Source organism: Bufo gargarizans, chromosome 11 (genome assembly GCF_014858855.1).
Source record: "Bufo gargarizans isolate SCDJY-AF-19 chromosome 11, ASM1485885v1, whole genome shotgun sequence".
Lineage (NCBI taxonomy): Eukaryota > Metazoa > Chordata > Amphibia > Anura > Bufonidae > Bufo > Bufo gargarizans.
Genome location: NC_058090.1, coordinates 46,310,217 through 46,329,575, shown reverse-complemented (window position 1 = coordinate 46,329,575; position 19,359 = coordinate 46,310,217). Strand labels below are relative to the sequence as shown.

General features: G+C 43.0%; 1 protein-coding gene across 1 annotated transcript in view; it reads right to left on the bottom strand.

Annotated features, from left to right (window-relative positions):
* RAB15 (RAB15, member RAS oncogene family) overlaps positions 1–19,359 on the bottom strand; it is a 67,470-nt gene that overhangs the window by 9,489 nt on the left and 38,622 nt on the right. Inside the window, exons 4-5 of the mRNA XM_044272552.1 lie at positions 14,771–14,848; positions 12,141–12,230 (exon numbers count right to left, since the gene is read on the bottom strand). Of these exons, the coding sequence (XP_044128487.1) occupies positions 12,141–12,230; positions 14,771–14,848 (168 nt within the window). The remainder of the gene's footprint in view (positions 1–12,140; positions 12,231–14,770; positions 14,849–19,359) is intronic.

The window sequence follows — 19,359 nt, the reverse complement described above, 5'->3', positions numbered from 1 at the left end:
GCGACTGTCGCGTCGCAGTCGCAGCATGTCTCATGTTGCAGTGCGACACCATAGACTGCCATTATAAAAATTGTCGCGCGACATTGGTGCAACAAAATGTCGCGCGACAAATGTTGTTGTGTAGACCTAGCCTTATCCCCATACTGAGGAGCTCATTGGTGCATGTAAATTGCAGCACTGATCTCCTCTGATGAGCAGTTAGTTATCAGGAATGAATGAGGCCTTTACACATTTAGAAGGCTGGCCATACACATTAAGGTGCTTGCATACAACCGTATGTATTTTGCGGTCCGCAAAACACGGATCTGTTCGGACGACGTCCATTTGACAACCGTATTGCACCCATTTTTTTTTTTTTTTGCAGATCCATTGTAACAATTTCTTTCCTTGTCCACAAAACAGACAAGAATAAGACATGTTGTATCTTTTTTTGCGGGGTTAAGGAACGGGCATACGGATGCGGACAGCACGGAACGGACACGGAAACCAAATTTGTTTGTGTGCATGATCGCTTAGATAGCTGTTGAATGAACACTTACCCTGGGTTCAGACCTGAGCGTTCTGAAGCGAGCGCTCTGTATGCGCGATTGTACGGGCGTTTACAATCGCGCATACAGAGACAGGCGTGCACACATTGTCGCGCGTTCCCGAATATCTATGTGCGGGAACGCGCGACAAACGCCCCCAAAAAAGCTCAAGAACTTGTTTGAGCGTCGGGCGTTTTACAGCGCGATCGTACGCGCTGTAAACGCCCAGGTGAGAACCATTCCCATAGGGAAGCATTGGTTTCTCCTTGTTGAGCGTTTTTTTCAGCGCGTAGGAACGCGCTGTAAAACGCTCAGGTGTGAACTTAGGGTTAGACCTCATGCACACAATCATATTTTTTTCTGCAGATTGGATGCAAACCCATTATTTCAATGGGGCTGCAAAATAAATGCTGACAGCACACTGTCTGCTGTCCGCATCCGTATGTCTACATGACCATCCTGCAAAAAAAAGGGAACATGTCCTATTCTTGTCTGTTATGGGGACAGGAATAGGCTTTAATAACGAGGCTTGTGGAAACTGCGGGATGTCCAGGCCAGTAACCTATTTTGTGGATCTGCAGTTTGCTAAATGCATATTGTCCCACGCATGAGGCCTTATTCAGATGACAGCTATCTATCTTGATCCCTCCATACACATGCCCACTTGGATCAGATAAGCGTACATATGTTCTGAGGTAGGAACGTATGTGCTATGGCAGACATACGCTAGATGGTAAGCTGGTCCCACAGAAATGTGCATGTTTGGCTGACTCATCTAATGTGCATGACCAGTTTAAGGCTAGGTCTACACAACGACATTTGTTGCGCGACAAAAAGACATCTCAAATGGATTTTCTTCGACTGTCGCGTCGCAGTCGCAGCATGTCGCATGTTGCAGTGCGACACCATAGACTGCCATTATAAAAATTGTTGCGCGACATTAGTGCAACAAAATGTTGCGCGACATATGTCGTCGTGTAGACCTAGCCTAACAGAGCAGCCCTCTCTTTTCCAAGACTTGAAATATCTCTATATATTCTGCTATCTCAAGCACAAATAGATAACTTAGTAAAGTACCATTTAACATGGCCGAGTAATTATTTTTATTATGATAAACTAACCCCCCCCATCCCAACAACTTCCAAAAAAGTTTTGCTTATGTGTTGTGAAAAAAGTTAATATGTATTTAAGAAAGTTGTGTAAATATTCATATCTGAAGCCGCCAGTTTCATAGTATATTTTGCATCTTTTTAACAGAATGAGTGACTCTGCCTAAGAATCCAAATGAAAAAACACACATGGATTTACATTGTGGACAATGTACACATGTATGGTAGACCTTTTCCCCAGACATCCACACTGTATGATTCTATCCTTTGGTTGACCATACACTAGAAAGCTCCCAGCTCAATGATTATGCTCCCTAGCTCCTGCATAAGGGCTCGTTCACACGACCGTGATGTTTTTTGCGGTCCGCAAATTGCGGATCCGCAAAAAACTGATGCCTTTCGCAATTTGCGGTATAGAGATGCCTATTCTTGTCCACAAAATGGACAAGACTAGGACAGAACTCATAATTTTTGCAGGGTCACGGAACGGAGCAACGGATGCGGACAGCACACAGAGTGCTGTCCGCATACTTTGCGGACCCATTGAAATGAATGGTTCCGTATACGGACCGTATGCGGAAAGCAGAAAACGGCCCGTATACGGAATGCAAAATACGTTTGTGTGAACGAGCCCTAATCATGTACAATTTTCTGTGGGCTGAATCTGCATACTATTTCAACAGAGTTAGGCCGAATGCATATGGCCGTGTTCTGCCGGACTGGATTCCTGCTGACAGCAGGAGCGCACAACGTCAATTGTTTGCTATGACGCTGTGCGCTTCATGCCGCCGCTGCAGTTCAGTAATACACTCATATAGATCATACAAGTGTATTACTGCAGTGCAGCGGCGGCATGAAGCGCACGGCGTCATGGCAACCAATGACGCTGTGCGCTCCTGCTGTCAGCAGGAATCCAGGCCGGCATACCACGGACCGCTCACAGACGCAGAACACGGCCGTGTGCATTCGGCCTTAGGCCTCATGCACACGAACGTATTTTTAACGTCCCGCAAAACGTGGTTCCGTTGTACCGTGATCCGTGCCCGTTTTTTCTTCCGTGGGTCTGCCGTGATTTTTGGAGGATCCACGGACATGAAAGATGAAAAAAAAATCTAAGTCAAGTTTGCCATTGAAATGATAGGAAAAAACGGACACGGATCATGGACACGGATGACAATCTTGTGTGCATCCGTGATTTTCACGGACCCATTGACTTGAATGGGCCCGTGAACCGTTGGCCGTGAAAAAAATAGGACAGGTCATATTTTTTTCACGGGCTGGAAACACGGGTCACGGGCGCGGTGTAAAAACGGTGCAGAAGCCGAGTTTTTAACGGACCCATTGAAAGTCAATGGAGCCGCAGAAAAACACGTCTAACGGCACAACGGCCACGGGTGCACACAACGGTCGTGTGCATGAGGCCTTAGTCCTTGGTTTCTCTGGTGCTACTTATCTCACAGGAAACCAAAGCACCGGATTTGCAAAACACGAATACAGGCTGTGTGCGTTCCGCATTTAACAGAACATCCTGCCCTCTATAGAACTGTCCTACGCCATGAATAGGGCATGCTATTTTTTTGCAGGGCTGCAGAACAACACGGTGTGCTGTCTGCATCTTTTGTTGCCCCATTGAAGAGACTGAGTCCGCATCCGACCCACAAAAAATGTGCATGAGACCTAAGCATGGTGGTCACATATTCAGTTTCATTTGCTGGGAATTCAGGAATTAAATCCCGGTTTACGCATTTTTGCAGTTTATACCTTTTCGTTTTAATCAGCATACTGTAGATATGGTGTTTTTGACAGCTAAACAATGATATGGAGACTTTTATTTAAACAAAGTGTAACGTTAATAAATATGAGTTTTAGAAATTCCCTTCCACACACTGTGGCATGTGACTTTTTTTATTGTTATTTTGGTTATTATTATAATAATTATTATTTCATGCTCTGGTTGTGGCTCCCTCCCATTAGCAACAGTAATGCTAATGCAGTGCCCTATAGAATTGCTGTGGCTATGCTTAGGCTACATGCTCATCTGCCCGATAATACTGGTAAATACCTGAATCAACATATACTGGGCACTGCTGGCGCTTGACAGATCCCAATCTCTGATGGGGTCCAGCGTGAATACCAGCATTTTGCCTGATAAAATATTGTTGCATGCAGCGTATTTCGTCTTTTTGCCAGAATCTAGGATGGAGGCTGCTGCTACCTCTGCTGCAGAGTGGACCTATGCTTAATGTTGTACCCAATAAAAAAATGTTAAGTTGTCAGAGTAAACTATAGAATTTTTTTGGGCTGATATTAAAGTCATGCATAAGATAGAAAAAACTAACACTGACAAATTAATACATACTTATCTGTAGTACATACATTTTCTCCATAGTTCATGGTCCACTGAAAATGTTGTTCAATGTTTGAACACTGCCTGTAAAATAAAATACAGGGTTAATATATATCTACGTTCACCAGACACTTCTTAGTGTTCAAAATATTGAATTCTCAGGAATGGAGTCCAGCAGGTAGTTGTAGGGCTGAAATGGTTGTTGTTGTCTGTACATATCCCGAGACATGACAGCGTCTCCACTGATTTAATAACAGATTTGCACTTAGAACATGTTTCAGAGATGTACAAGATGGTTTTTCACCTCAATTTTCTTTTCTTTTATAGACATTTTTGTGATAACTAAATGCAAGGTTATTGTATTATTTATAATGATTATGATAAACTGCCTTTTCGGTTTATCCCTTGCAGCTGGAGCTGAGCACTCTTGTGACAGCCGCGCTCCCGCTCTAACGGCCCAAACTGGCAGGAGCGCCACTCCCGGTGGTTTAACCCTTAGATGCAACGGCATCTAAGTGGTTTCAGAGGGAAGTGTCTCCCCCTGTCAGGCATCACTGTGAATGAGATTGCAGGGTGCCAATGTCTTCATGCAGCAGCCGGCCCCCTGGTCTGCCCTTAGTGCATGTCTATCAGGATGGGCCAGAGATATCTTACTGACAGGGTAATACACTGCACTACATAAGCAGCACAGTGTATTATGTAAGCGATTGGAGGATCACAGGTCAAAGATCCCTTGTGGGACTAATAAATAGTAAAATAAGAATGAAAGTATTAATTTAAAAAAAATATCCATGTTAAAAAATATACCTTTTTCTATTGTAAAAAAATTGCAAAAATAACCTCTTCCCTCCCGCCGTATTTGGTATCACGGCATCTGTAACGACCTGAACTATACATTTCTCACGTAATTTATCCTGCATTGTGAACTCCATAAAAAAATATAAAAAAACTTTGGGCATCCGTGCGGCCGTTCTGCAGATGATAGAACATGTCTTATTCTTGTCCATTTTGCAGAGAAGAATAGCCATTTCTATAATAGGGACCGAGGTAAGTGCGGCATTCACACAGCTGGTTTGCCGTAAATACATATGGTCAGGTACATGTAAGAAAATCCCATTTGTGTCTTACAACAATAAAAAACTGCCTGGTCTGAATGGTGCCTAAGTTGTCTTGACTGTAGGAATGTATGTAGTGTGAATGTTCTTGGCTCTGTGTGCCACCATACACTCATTCATACACAATCTGTAAGAAAAAAAATTATGGTGGGAAAAGCCCAAAGTATTCTATACAGATATACTTCCGATTGACAGAGGTATGTAAGGCAGCTAATGGAAATTCCACCAAATATTGTGCAGAAGGAAAAAGTGCAGTGTATAAGTAAGGCTACTTTCACACTGGCGTTTTAGCTTTCCGTTTGTGAGATCCGGTCAGGACTCTCACAAATGGTCCAAAACGGATCAGTTTGCCCTTAATGTATTCTGAATGGAAAAGGATCCGCTCCGTTCCGTCTCCATTCCGCTTTGGAGGCGGACACCAAATTGCTGCGTGCAGTGTTTTGGTGTCTGTATGACGAAACTGAGCCAAACAGATGTAAGTCAACGAGGATGGATCCCTTTTCACTGACACAATCTGGCACAATAGAAAACCGTTTTGGCTACGTTAAAGATAATACAAACGGAACCATTCTGAACGGATGCATGCGGTTGTATTATCTGAACGGATGCGTTTGTGCAGATCCGCACCAAACGTGAGTGTGAAAGTAGCCTAACAGGACTAACAGTAAACACAGCAGAACCTGTCCTTCAACTTTATTGTGTATATAGTAACAATGTCAAATTTCTATGCCATTGAAATCTGTATATTCTGAGCATGTGACACAAATGTATCTGAATTGTACCTTTTCCAGTCCTGTTAAGGTGCTGCCACATGTTCAGGTTTTTTTGATCAAGGGAGTTATTCTGATTGCCTGATTGGAGTCGGGAAGGAATTTTTTATTCCCCTAAAGTGAGGAAAATTTGCTTCTACCTCACAGGGAGTTTTTTTTTTTGCCTTCCTCTGGATCAACTTTGCAGGATAACAGGCCGAACTGGATGGACAAATGTCTTTTTTCGGCCTTATGTACTATGTTACTACTATGTTACTATGTTACCCCCCAAAAAATTTCAAGAGGGCTGGTAAAGTGTATAAAAGTGTCAAGGCTTTCTTCCTAACTCCTTCTGTGCGAGGAATTGTAACATCCCATCCATCATCACAAGCACCACTGCAGCCATTCGTTGATCTATGTTTGATCAATCTATGATGTGCTGAGTTTGGGTCAGTAGACTTGCAGTGGGGCTGGACACTCAGCTGTAATATTAGGTAAAAAATGTGCAATAATGCACCCATGTGAAAGTGTTCATACTCTTTATGCACTCAGACAGGTATACTGCAGAAGCCATACATAACAAGTCAAGAACAGCATCTGATCCTGTCCTGCAAGATCAAGAAAATCTTTTCCTTAGGGGTCTTTCATGCAAGCAAGTTTTCGGTCCGGATGTGATGCATGTAGTGAACGCATAGTATCTAGACTGAATCCTGACCCGTTCATTTTAGTGGGTCTGTGTACATGAGCATCGTTTATTACTGATCATCTCTGTGTTCAGGAAAAATCACAGCACGTTCCATATTGTGCATTCTTCACGCAGCTCTGGCTCCATAGAAGTGAATGAAGATTGCGTAAAAAGCGTAAGGCATCCGGACTCTCCTTCCCCTGTACTATACAAGAAGTGACTGCAATGACTATTGCTAAACAGGAACCTGACTATACTCCATCTAATCGTTTTCACCTTGTCAACCCAGGCTTTCTGGAAAGATCTCCATGGCCCACTGGACACCAGGCATGTAAGCATTAAAAATACCTCCTTCAGTATTACTATCCTTCTTCATAAAGTATTCTTTACACATAGCCCTTATTATATTACTTTCTGTATTGCTGCTAATGAACACGTTGTATTGCAGCTTCATCAGATTACGTGGAAAACGCCTACAGTCTTCCATATACCAATATTTGAATAAGACGAGAACTGCATAGTAAATGACTGTAAACCTCAAGCAGCATCTGCTATTCTGTAAACACAAGGCTTATCGTATCTGACAATACCTGCTAGACGATCAAATAGAAGAAAACACTCCTGGGTCATAATGTTGAGAAACTATAAAAATCAATTGTCCATAGCTAGTAATAAACTGACTTCATTTTCTATGGTCTCCTATACACAGCATAAGGCCTCATGCACACGACCGTATTTTGTTTCCGTGTCCGATTCGTTTTTTTTTGCGGATAGGATGCAGACCCATTCATTTCAATGGGTCCGCAAAAAACGTGGACAGCACACCGTGTGCTGTCCGCATCAGTATATCCGTTCCGCTGCTCCGTAAAAAAAAATAGTGCATGTCCTATTTTTTTCTAGTTTGTGGACAAGGATAGGCATTATTACAATGGATCCACCAAAAAAAACGGATCCGCAAAAAAACGGATGCCATACGGAACTTCATCTGTTTTTTTTTTTTGCGGATCCGCAATTTGCGCACCGCAAAACACATACGGTCGTGTGCATGTAGCCTAACACAGATCAGACATGGTGTAACATGAAGACCATCATGAAGTTGGAGGCACAGGCAGACACAGTATGGTCCAACAGATTTTTTGGGGTGTTATTTGCACTACTTTTCATCATTATGCTGTTTAACTGGACAATCTACTGCCAAGTAGGCTTTGAGGCAGAGAAATCCATAAAGTGAGGTGTCTACTTATTGGTTGCAAATCTGTTATTAATATCCGTTTTACTCCTTCAGTACACCAAATCCTGGATTTCGTATTGTCTGGAGCAAACATTGGCTTCTATATGCCAGCAATGACCACATATACATCCATTTCAAAGCACTGAATTATACTTTACATGGAGAATTTATATTTTGAACACCAAGATGCATCTCAGGTAGATATATATTGTTTGTTCCCTATTTTATTTTACAGACATGCTTCATAAGTGACAGAATTTCGGAATAATGGTACCACGAACACAAAAATATACTTCACATTTTATATATTTTTTCCAGCAAAAATATAACTACAGGTCAAGCTTATTTTTGCTACAGTGTTGCACAAATTATTTTATATATGAAAGCTACAATTCATGGCATTTATTTTATTTTGCAACTTACCTTAAATATGTCAAAACGTATTTTCCATTCAGGTTGCTGAACTGCGACACCCCTAGCAGCACCCCTAGCTAAGGGCAGTGTTGTCTTTAACTACCTATTGAAGGGAATCTGTCAGCAGTTTTGCCCATGATAAGCTGTTGGCAGCATTAGTTAGGAGCAGTACAAATATACAGTACCTTTTGTGGAGCTTTATTTATGAGGAGTAGTGTGAATATGAACTTATGCTTTCTGCTCCAGCGAGTGGCCAGGAGGTGGAACTTCACTGCGAAGTGCAGTGATTTGCGTCATAGCCCCTCCCCTCTGATCTGAGTGACAGCTGAAGTAGTCTCCTGGTTGACTGCATCAGCTGTCACTCAGAGGGGAGGAGCTGTAAGCAGCTCATTGCAGGGAGCACAGAACAAGTCACAGGGAATCTCTGTCATTGGGTAGATTCTGGCAGAATACAAGTTCATATTCACACTACTTCTGATGAGAAAAGCTCCACAAAAAGGTATGTATGCTGCTTACCCAGTTCTAGTACTATCATCTCACAAGTTTGGGACAGTGGCGAGCCCATTCTATGGATTGGTGTGTGGAACCTACATCTATCAGAGATTTGTGGCATATCTTGTGCACATGCCATAAATGTTCCCAATGGGAATACCACTTTCATAGTGAATGATATGCACCATTGCACCATAGAAGATAGGGCCCCCGTTATGTGCACCATAGTGGATGTTATTCTGTTAAATCTTTCTATAAGAACCAGGTCAACCTTGGAATGAGACCTTTTCAATTTTCTCATTGTATCAATGTTCCTTGAACGGGGAAGAACATACAATAATATGAAATGTTGGCACTTCTACTACATTTGGTCATATAAAGGAACATTTTTCTGAATTAAACCCAGAGGTAGCTTATCACATCCTGCCTGCTTATCGGGAAGAATGTGATTTCCGCTCTACTCCCGACAGTTATAAAAATGTGCAGTGAACTTACTACATATTTCATCCCCTTTGAGAGATGGGAGATTGTTGCCATGAGAACAGTAGCCATTAATACGGGAATTTGAAGGCTACTCTTGGAGCATCACCACTAAACAGGTTAGCCGTTTTCTTACTTGTAATATGGTGGTTACTCTATTAGCTATTCCTTTAGAAGAACTGTAAAGTGCTTCAAACTTAGTGAAGGATTTGTCATAATTGGATTCATTCGAGTCAAAAAAGTGGTGCAAGCCTTTAGAAATAGCCTGAACGGCATTTTATTTTTAATGGATTTACAACAGCAAACTGGTGTAAATAGACTGATAAATCTGCCTCATCTCCAGGGGTGGATTGGCCATAGACACTACTGGGAAATGTCCCAGTGGGCCAATGCCCAGAGGGCCTCCCAAGCACTCATTTTGGCTGCAAGTCAGGTACACAACCAGCATTATGCCTTATTCACACGTCAGTGATTTGGTCAGTAATTTCCATCAGTGATTGTGAGCCAACACCAGGATTGGAGCCTTCACAGACATAAGGTATAAGGGAAAGATCTGCACCTGTTATGTGTCTAGAGCTGCACCTGGTTTTGTCTCAGAATTACTGATGGAAATCGCTGACCAAACACTGACTTGTGAAGGGCTTCATCAGCATTAATTAATGTAGGAGCTTTGGGGACTTATGCACCTGACCAATGGTCTCAGGTGTCCTTCTAAGTATATTGCCTTCTCAGTACGATGATACAGTTTTATTCTGTGGCATGTGAGGCAATATTCTTTTGTGCTGCACTGCGGTACTTTGTTCTGCACTACTTCTGTTGTCCCTGCCTATGTGCTGATATTGCCCATGCCTACTTGCGTTGCCCAGTCTTGTGTCAGTTTGGACCCACCTACAACATGCGGCTACTTTTAGTTTTTTTAGAAGGCAACTTTAAGTTCCCTATCGGCCCCTGCTCACCTCCTTAAAATGAACTTTAGGAATACGGTGAGTGTATGAATGCTATCCTCCCATGTCTCTAGCCTCCCGTGTCTCATGTGGAGTTAGAAACATGACTGTCCTGACATCTCTATCCAGGGGAAATATGAATCAGAAACTGAATTTTTAGCTGTCCATTCCATTCTCCAGGAGATTAGCAGCAAGGTGGGCATCTGGAATCTTCCCACCTTGATAGAAATAATGGGGCAGATTTACTAATAGTTTTGTACTTTGCACTGTCTAAGACTACGAATCACAGTCTTAAAGGGATTGTCTCACTTCAGCAAGTGGCATTTATCATGTAGAGAAAGTGAATACACGACAGTTGCTAATGTATTGTTATTACCCATATTTATTACTTTGCTGGCTAAACTCATTTTTCCATCACATTATGCACTTCTCGTTTCCATGGTTACGACCACCCTGCAATCCAGTATTAATGGTCGTGCTTGCACACTATAGGAAAAACTGTTAGCCTCTCTGGTGGCTGTGACCATAGGAGCGCACATAGGCCAGTGCTTTTTCCTATAGTGTGCAAGCACGGCCACTAATGCTGGATTGAAGGGTGGTCATAACCATGGAAACGAGCAGTGTATAATGTGATGGAAAAATGAGTCTAGCCAGCAAAGGAAGCAATATGGACAATCACAGTACATTAGTAAGTGCCTTGTATTAACTTTGTCTACCTGATAAATGCCAATTGCTGAAGTGAGATGTTAGACAAATTTACTATTCAGGCACATGGACCTATGTACCGTCTTATGGGGAGAATACTAATGAGCGCTTCCATTGGAAGAGCTCATTAGTACCGGAGAACCAGAAAGCTTTGAAGGCTCTGTACTAACCGCTTTCTGATCCCCGGCTGTCGGCTGTGAAGGCTGCACACAGCGTGAGGGCGCTCTGTGACCTCACGCTGTGTGCATCAGTTCACAGCACAGCCGACAGCAGGAGGAAGAAGATCGTGGGCGGTGAGGAGCGGCGGCGTCCGGGAGCAGGAGAGGTAAGTGTTTTTTTTGTTTTGTGTTCTGTGACTGAAGAGAGGCATGGGGTCTGAAATATGGCAAACATGGCAATGGAGGCTGATATGGGGGCTTAAATATGGCCACGGCGGGTGATATAAGGGGTAAAATATGGCAATGGGGGCTGAAATATGGCAATGGGGGCTGATGAGAGGCATGGGGCTCTTATGTGTGGTCTGATTGTGGGTCATTCACATTGGGGTCTGAGCTGAGGTCTGATTGGGAGCCTAATCTGAGGTTTTATTGGGGTCTTATTAACATTGGGGGTCTGATTGAGGCTGTCATCTGAGGTCTGATTAACATTGGGGGTCTGACTGGTTGTCTGACCTGAGGTCTAATGAAAAATATTTTTTTTCTTATTGTCCTCCTCTAAAACCTATGTGCGTCTTATGGGCCGGTGCATCTTATAGGGTGAAAAATATGGTAAATTTGGAGTATTGTTAATTCTGCATCAGATTTACTGTATGCTGGAATTTTGTCCGTGCGCCCAAAAATGTGTCCATGAGCCAACAAAACTAGTGTAGTCTAAGTTTATACCACTTATAATTTGGTGTAGTTTTACTGCAAAAATGCTTCAAAATGTTGGTGCATTTTTCCCCTTTCCAGCGAGACCACACAGTTGGAAAATGCAAAGTCGGTATACACACCAGTTTTTGGCTTAAATTGGGCCAAAAAACTGGCGCATTTTCATTAGTAAATTTGCCCCAGTATGTTTGTTTGGCTTGGTCAAGCAGAACTCTTCGGGTGGCTCTCTCTCTACCACATGCACCATAGTTGTAGTTGAAATATGTAGGATGTAAAGCAGGGCCATGTACTTGTAGTGAAGGGTGTCAGGACACATCGGTATGTCTGCCCTTTATGTGCGGGAAGTGCAATTATAAAAGGCAATGTGCGGCATGGAGTCATCATCCATTATTTTCATACATACAAGTCATTACAATCCTTTCTTGCATTTCCAGTGGCTGATGTATTTCAGCTATATTTTAAGCAGGTCTTACCTTCATCCCTTGATGCTTCCCAACCTGCCTTTTTTGTTCTTCATCAGCTTTGTTTCCAATCAATATCTTCTGGACGCCATCGGGTGCATACTGAAAGAACAGTGCATTTTATTAGCTTCCACATGTAACATGTAAAATATCTCATGGCAGTATAGGGAAGGGGGATATTTTAAAACTCTTGGTACACTCTTAGTTGAGTCTAACTATAACCCAAAAACACTTGCAGTGGTAATGGCACCATAGATTCCAGTGGCTGAACAATTCCTATGCTCACATTGAATTGATTCTAAATCCCAAATATCAAGCAAGCATGTGTTATCATTCACAGTGTTATCATGTTACAGCAGATAACTGCTAGACAAGTCTTTTTATTCGCTTTATATTCCATATAATATAACCTGCCATGCATGAGATCTATGTGTAGGAGGTGTAAGCGTATCTTTTAATGACAGCATGCTGTTCTTCAATGGCTATCTGACGTCTATCCACCTCCACATGGCGATGCATTAACACTGTACCATCTGCTGGGGAAGATTGTAAAACTCTTAGCTTTTCTGAGGAAATCTCTTCACAACGGATGACCTCAAGCAGAGATATTGGGGCAGATTTAGTAGCTGCAAGCGTCACCAGAACATCTAGTTAATGTCAGTACCTGGTACATCTGAAGCTAGAGCACTTCTATCAATGCATTCAATTCAAAGTATACATTAGTTAGCACTCCATTGCTTCATTCTGAAGAAAAAGAATGTACATTTTATACATATTCAAATTAGTGCACCAAGGTCAGGCAGGAGACACTCTGTGCACCTTGCTCCTCCTGCTTCCTCTTCTAGCTTCTACAATGCCTCTTCTTTTTGATTGACAGGGCCAGGAATGATGACTATGCAGGAACCTGACCCTATCAATCAAGAAGGAAAGGGAGGGACTGGCAAATGGAGGCAGAAGGAGCAAGGGTGCACAGTGTGGTTTGGACCCGCCCTCAGTGCACTTAACTGCTTATTTGCATATGGATACGGATACGCATAAGTACTTTTTCTCCATCACTAAATTGACAGGGCCAGGCAACCTTCACCTCTAACTGCCGGCTCTGTGCGCTGGGAAAATCTTGCGCCGTTCAGTTTTCGGCGCAGGCGCAGTGAGGAAGCCGGAAGCTGGTGAGCACCCTTCACTCACTGCACCTGCGCCAAATACTGAACGGGACGGCGCAGGCGCGAGATTTACACGGCAGACAGGGCCGGCAGTAGTAGACCAATGCTGCCTGGCCCTGTCAATCTAGTGTAGCAGGGAGTACCAGAGGTGAGAGAACGGAGCCTCTAGGAACAGGGGCAATGCCCCCCCTAATTAGCATAATTAGCATATTATAAAAGTTATATTTCTGGAGTAACGGGGCATGGATAAAAGTAGGAATAGACTAGTTAGGTTCAGCTGACATTAGCACATCGCTAATGTCAGCTAGTTTAATAGGGTTAATTCTGGTGACAGAATCCCTTTAAAGCTCAAATCATCTTGTTTCCAATGCTGTATTTTGTTCTGTCATCTGTTGGCCAAGTACGCTGAAAATAAACTTTATTTCCTCAGCTCGGCATATGTAAGTGAGGCAGGTAGAAGTCAAGGGGCCAGCAGCCTTCTTGCTTCAAGTCAAACTTGCCGTCCCATTTTCCTGCCTCCTTAACTCTTGATGGACAGCTATTTTTTTTTTCTTCTGGCATTACGCGCCTGATTGTCACAGTGCCTTCTGTGGCAGAGGTTAGAAGATCAGAGAGACTGACTGCACGTGAGGTTAACTGAAAGCCTCTTGATTCTCAGTGTTGTTTTTGGTAATGACGACATTATGACTGACCTCTTGTCAGGTGCAGCTGTGGTCATTACTGCTTCCCTACTAGTTTGGTTTCACACTTCATACCATGCGGTTGATATTCTCTGCTTGGATTTAGAAGAGTTGGTGTGTGGACCTTACCTGTGTTCCTGCTCATCCACTTTCTATAAGATTAGTTAAACTGCTCTTTGTATTAGGTTGTTTCCTTGAGCTTGTTGTTATTAGGCCTTAGGGAGACGCTGGTTCGTTCACTTGGGAAGTAACCAGTAGTCTCATTCCCTTTCACTTCCTCTAGGGAATCTCAGGGCTTCTAGGGTTTAGGTTCCGGCGTATGTATTTTCCCACCTTCAGGGTCTATACATACTGACAGGAGTTAGGGCCAGATCTAGGGGTCTCCTAGGAGGTGACCTTTCCCCTCTCACTAGCCTCGAGGCCTAGTTCTTTGTCTTCTCCCTTCTGTTGTCTTTCTGGTGTCCCTCCCCATTATTTGTGACACTGATATCCCATGCATGTGCTGTCCTCTATTGTTTTTGGCGCCTTTTGTGGTGCTCTGAGCTTTAGTATACTGGACTTCTGAGGCTCATTGCACAGGCCCAGATTCCCAGGAGAGAGCGCGCCTTACACCACTGATCTGTCTCTGGTACAAATTCAAGTTCTGCTTATCTTTTCCACCAACAACAAAAAAAGCCCTAACTGAAGTCAGTAATGGGAGGGATGAGTATAAATGCAAGGAATAAGAATTTCAGCCAAGTCAGCAGGTTACATAAAGTATTAATATTGATCGTCATCACCGACAGACTTAAAATAAACGTACCTCATCCACATCGCTTGCCCACTTCATTATATGCTGGTAGGAACGCTCGCTTGTTATGTCATATACTAGGAATATACCCTTAAAAGAAAAAACATAAAATATATTAATAATATTACAAACATACAGATCATACAAATAGTGGCCAAGAAGCCATTCTGCAGAATTTTCCCTAAAGAGAGCTTGAGGATTATGATCCTTTTACATGTAGAACTAGAGCATCTATCTTGTTTCTTTCCCTAGCAAAAATACAATATAAATTCCTGGATACCACCCTCCTACTTAACACCTTTCTGACACAGCGATTTTCAATTTTTGGAACTTCGTTGCAGATTCCAGCAAAAAACAGAACGAAACACCGCTGCATGTAGGGAAACTTTGTCTGACAGAATCAGAGACTACAACGAAACCTCGATGGACCCATTCACCACCCAAAAAAAAAAAATTCCATCTGCTACTGGGCAAAAACCATTTGTTCTATACTAAATTGAGTGTGCGGATTACAAATCCAAAGTCAGAATTGTTGCAACACGTCACAAAATTTTGCTATGCATAAGTATGCCTAAATGAATTAAGCATTTGGAAAGCGTTGAATAATTTTGAACACAATGAGATTTACTCCAACAATTATCTGATCTACATCAAAGTTTGATCTACAGTGTATGAAAATGTAATGGAATAACAAAATTTCAAAAAGTCTAGTTTTTCAGTTTAAAAGTCTTACTTGAGCAAGGCCCAGTACTGTTAGAAGTGCTTCAGGCATCTGCTTTTGCGTTTGTGAACGGTCATATTTTCCCGTTGCAAAAACCAGCAGTAGTCCCCATCATGTTGGGATTCCAGTGGCCTTGATACCTGTTCTCCATTGTAGAAATATCTTTATGGAACCGCTCTCCATGTTCGTCACTTGCGTGTCCCAAATTGGGTGGGAAAAAGTCAAGATGGGAATGTAATAAATGGGCTTTCAATGATATTCGGCAGCCAAGTTGTTCATATGCTGTAAACATGTTGACTACTAATTCAACATAGTTTGCAGCTCGTCTATTCCCAAGGAAGTTCTGCACTACTAGCACATATGCATCCCAAGCTGCAAGACGCACTCGCTTTGTCAGATTCTTGCGCTGATCATAAGTAGTGTATTTGCCACATATGTAGCAGAAATTGTCTGGATCGTTAACACAATTGCGTTTATCCATCTTAAATTTCAAAACTGATAGCACTATAACAGATCACTTTATCAAACTCTGTCCAGTTTGCCTTATATACATGTACTTAAAATCTAGACGTGTCAGGCAAATTCTGAGTTCATATTTGGATTCAGCACGCTCATTTTAGTATAAATCACATGTTTTTCTCTCAATAGCAAAATCATTGTTGCACGGTGATTAGTCCATGGAGTCCATCAGACACTGTTGGTGTCTGGCATACCCTGGATCTGGGTGTGAAGAGAATCTGTCATCAGGATCATCGCTATTGAAGTAAAGCAATTGCCTAATAGCACGTAACACCTTATTTCCAGATGTGCCTTTGTTTCAGCAATAGTTCTTTCTCTTCTGAAAATACAGTTTATTTGGTATGCAAATGAGCCACGTAAGCTGCCCAGAGGGGCATTATTCTAGCACAAAGGAGCCCAAATCCGCCTCCTCTCCGCTCTCACATGACACCCCCTGCCACAATGTGTCCACCCACCACCCTCCAGCATCTCATTGAAGCCATACCTCCACCCCCCCCCCCCTTTACCCTGCTGCGACGCGTCTGAATCTTGAGCATAGAAGTGCTGAACACTGCCTGCGCACATCCTGTCCCACTGAGGTCATCAGCCTTAACTCTACAACTGGGCATGCGCTGAGCCCAATGATGTATTTAGCCTATGCTGGAAAGGAAGGAAAAGAAGTGGTTCACTTACGTCACTAGGCTCCGCACATGCCCAGTAGTAGAGTTAAGGCTGATGTTCTTAGTGGGACAGGCAGTGTTCGGCATTGCTGCGCACAAGATTTAGACATGATGCAGCAGGGAAAAGGGGGAAACTTATTGCTTCAATGTGATGTAGGGGGGTGGATAGACACATTGTGGCGGGGGCGTCATGTGAGAGTGGAGAGGAGGCGGGCTTGGGCACTAGCAGGAAGCGTGCCTGGGCTCCTTCCTGCAAGAATAACGCCGCTCTGGGCACCTTACGTGGCTCATTTGCATACCAAATAAACTGGATTTTCAGAAGGAAGAAAAAACGTATTGCTGAAACAAAGGCACATCTGGAAATAAGGTGCTAAGTGCTATTAGGCATTTGCTTTGCTTCAATAGCGATTATCCTGGTGACAGGTTCCCTTTAAGGCAGGACACATGCGTATTATTAGGACAAGTTCAATGATGTCAAAGCACTGGGAATATTGACCAGTTATCCTATTTGACCAGTGATGTACTATGTCACCGTAATCCATATTAAATGCATTCATTGTACAACGGTGCAGATCATACATAAAAATAAACAAGGCTTCTCCCTAACTAAATACAGCTTGTGTATGTACCTGTTCAGCCAGGAAATATTTATTAATAATCCTGATGCGTCGATGCCTCTGATTCCAGCATTACCACAGTGGCCTAGATCATATTACTAATAATTCAGCGACATTGGGCATTAGAGCTTAAACCAGAGGGGACTGAGAAACTCATCGGCCTAGATTCACTGTGTAAAACGTGTTAACATCAGGCACATTTAGTTTTAGAAAAACCCACTGCACCTAGCTCGTCAAGGTGTGCGACTAGAAAGTGGTGGCCTAAGATGCAACATTTTTTGCCAGAATTTTGCAGCAAAATTCTTTTGCAAATTAAGCAAACCAAAAGTGTCTAGTCAATAACCAAATTTATCATCCATCCTAAGCCATTGTGATAAAAGTGCATATCTGTATATATTTTAAGCAGGATTAGTAAATCTCCCTCATTGTATTTCATGCCAGCGTTTATTCATGCCATGTCCTATTCCATTACTGACGATAAATGAAGCAAAGGGACGGCCATGATCAAACTAGTCATTGCAAATGATAGCATTTGTAATTGTGAAGACAGGACTCATGAACAAGCAATTTCAGGATATCCAGCAAGTGGATAAAATGAGATTTACACTGGTATGTGCAGCATATGCACCAGTAACCAAATCAACAATAATTATAGTGCTCATTTTTAGCTCATCGTTTTAACCTCTTTTTTTGTAACTTTGTGCTCTATACAGATAAATGGCTAAATGTGCATTAAAAAATGTAGGAAATATTCCTGAAACTGTTCATACAGAAAGACCATGCATGGTGAGGTTTCAAGAGACTTGAGCAGGCCTGCCTGTCTTCTGTTCCCTAACGCTGGGTTCAGACCTGAACGTTCGCGATGGAGCGCTCTGTATGCGCAATTGTACGGGCGTTTGCAATCGCGCATACAGAGACAAGCGAACGCCAATTGTCGCGCGTTCCCGCTAAAGTCTATGTATGGGAACGCGCGACAAGACGCCCCAAAGAAGCTCATGTACTTCTTGGGGCGTCAGGCGTTTTACAGTGCGATCGTACGCGCTGTAAAACGCTCAGGTGAGAACCATTCCCATAGGGAATCATTGGTTCTTGCCTGTTGAGCGTTTTACAGAGCGTAGGAACGCGCTGTAAAACGCTCAGGTCTGAACCCAGCCTAAAAGGGATTGTGCAGGATTTTACTATTGATAGCCTATCCTCAGGATAGGCCATCAATATCATATCAGCAGGGGTCCAACACCTGGCGCCCCCTGCCAATCACATGTTTGGCACCGGAACTACACAGCTCCGTCTGTTGTGTATTGTATGGAGGCAGTTACTGAAGCACTGCTCTCATAGAAGTGAATGCTGCAGGAACCAGCTCCATCCACTACACAACGGATGAAGCTGGGTAGTTCCAGCACCAAAGTTACCCTGAAATAGCTGATTTAAAAAATGTGCAGGGTCGGATATTGAATGCTTATCCTGAAGAAAGGCCATCAGGATCAAAATCCTAGAGAACTCTTTTAAAGGGGTATTTCTGTCTCAGAATGCCAGCCCCTTCTTCCCAGCACAGAGAGCTACTCAGTTTCTGCAACTTAGGCCTCATGCACACGACCGTTGTGTGCATCCGTGGCCGTTGTGCAGTTTTCCGTTTTTTTTCGCGGACCCATTGACTTTCAATGGGTCCGTGGAAAAATCGGAAAATGCACCGTTTGGCAGCCGCATCCGTGATCCGTGTTTCCTGGCCGTGAAAAAAATAGGACCTGTCCTATTTTTTTCACGGCCAACGGTTCACGGACCCATTCAAGTCAATGGGTCCGTGAAAAACACGGATGCACACAAGATTGTCATCCGTGTCCGTGATCCGTGTCCGTGATCCGTGTCCGTTTTTTCCTATCATTTCAATGGCAAACTTGACTTCGATTTTTTTTTCATTTTTCATGTCCGTGGATCCTCCAAAAATCAAGGAAGACCCACGGACGAAAAAACGGTCACGGATCACGGACCTACGGACCCCGTTTTTGCGGACCTTAAAAAAAAAACGGTCGTGTGCATGAGGCCTTACTGTGTTTTATTGTTCCCATATCTCCAATTCACTTGTATGGA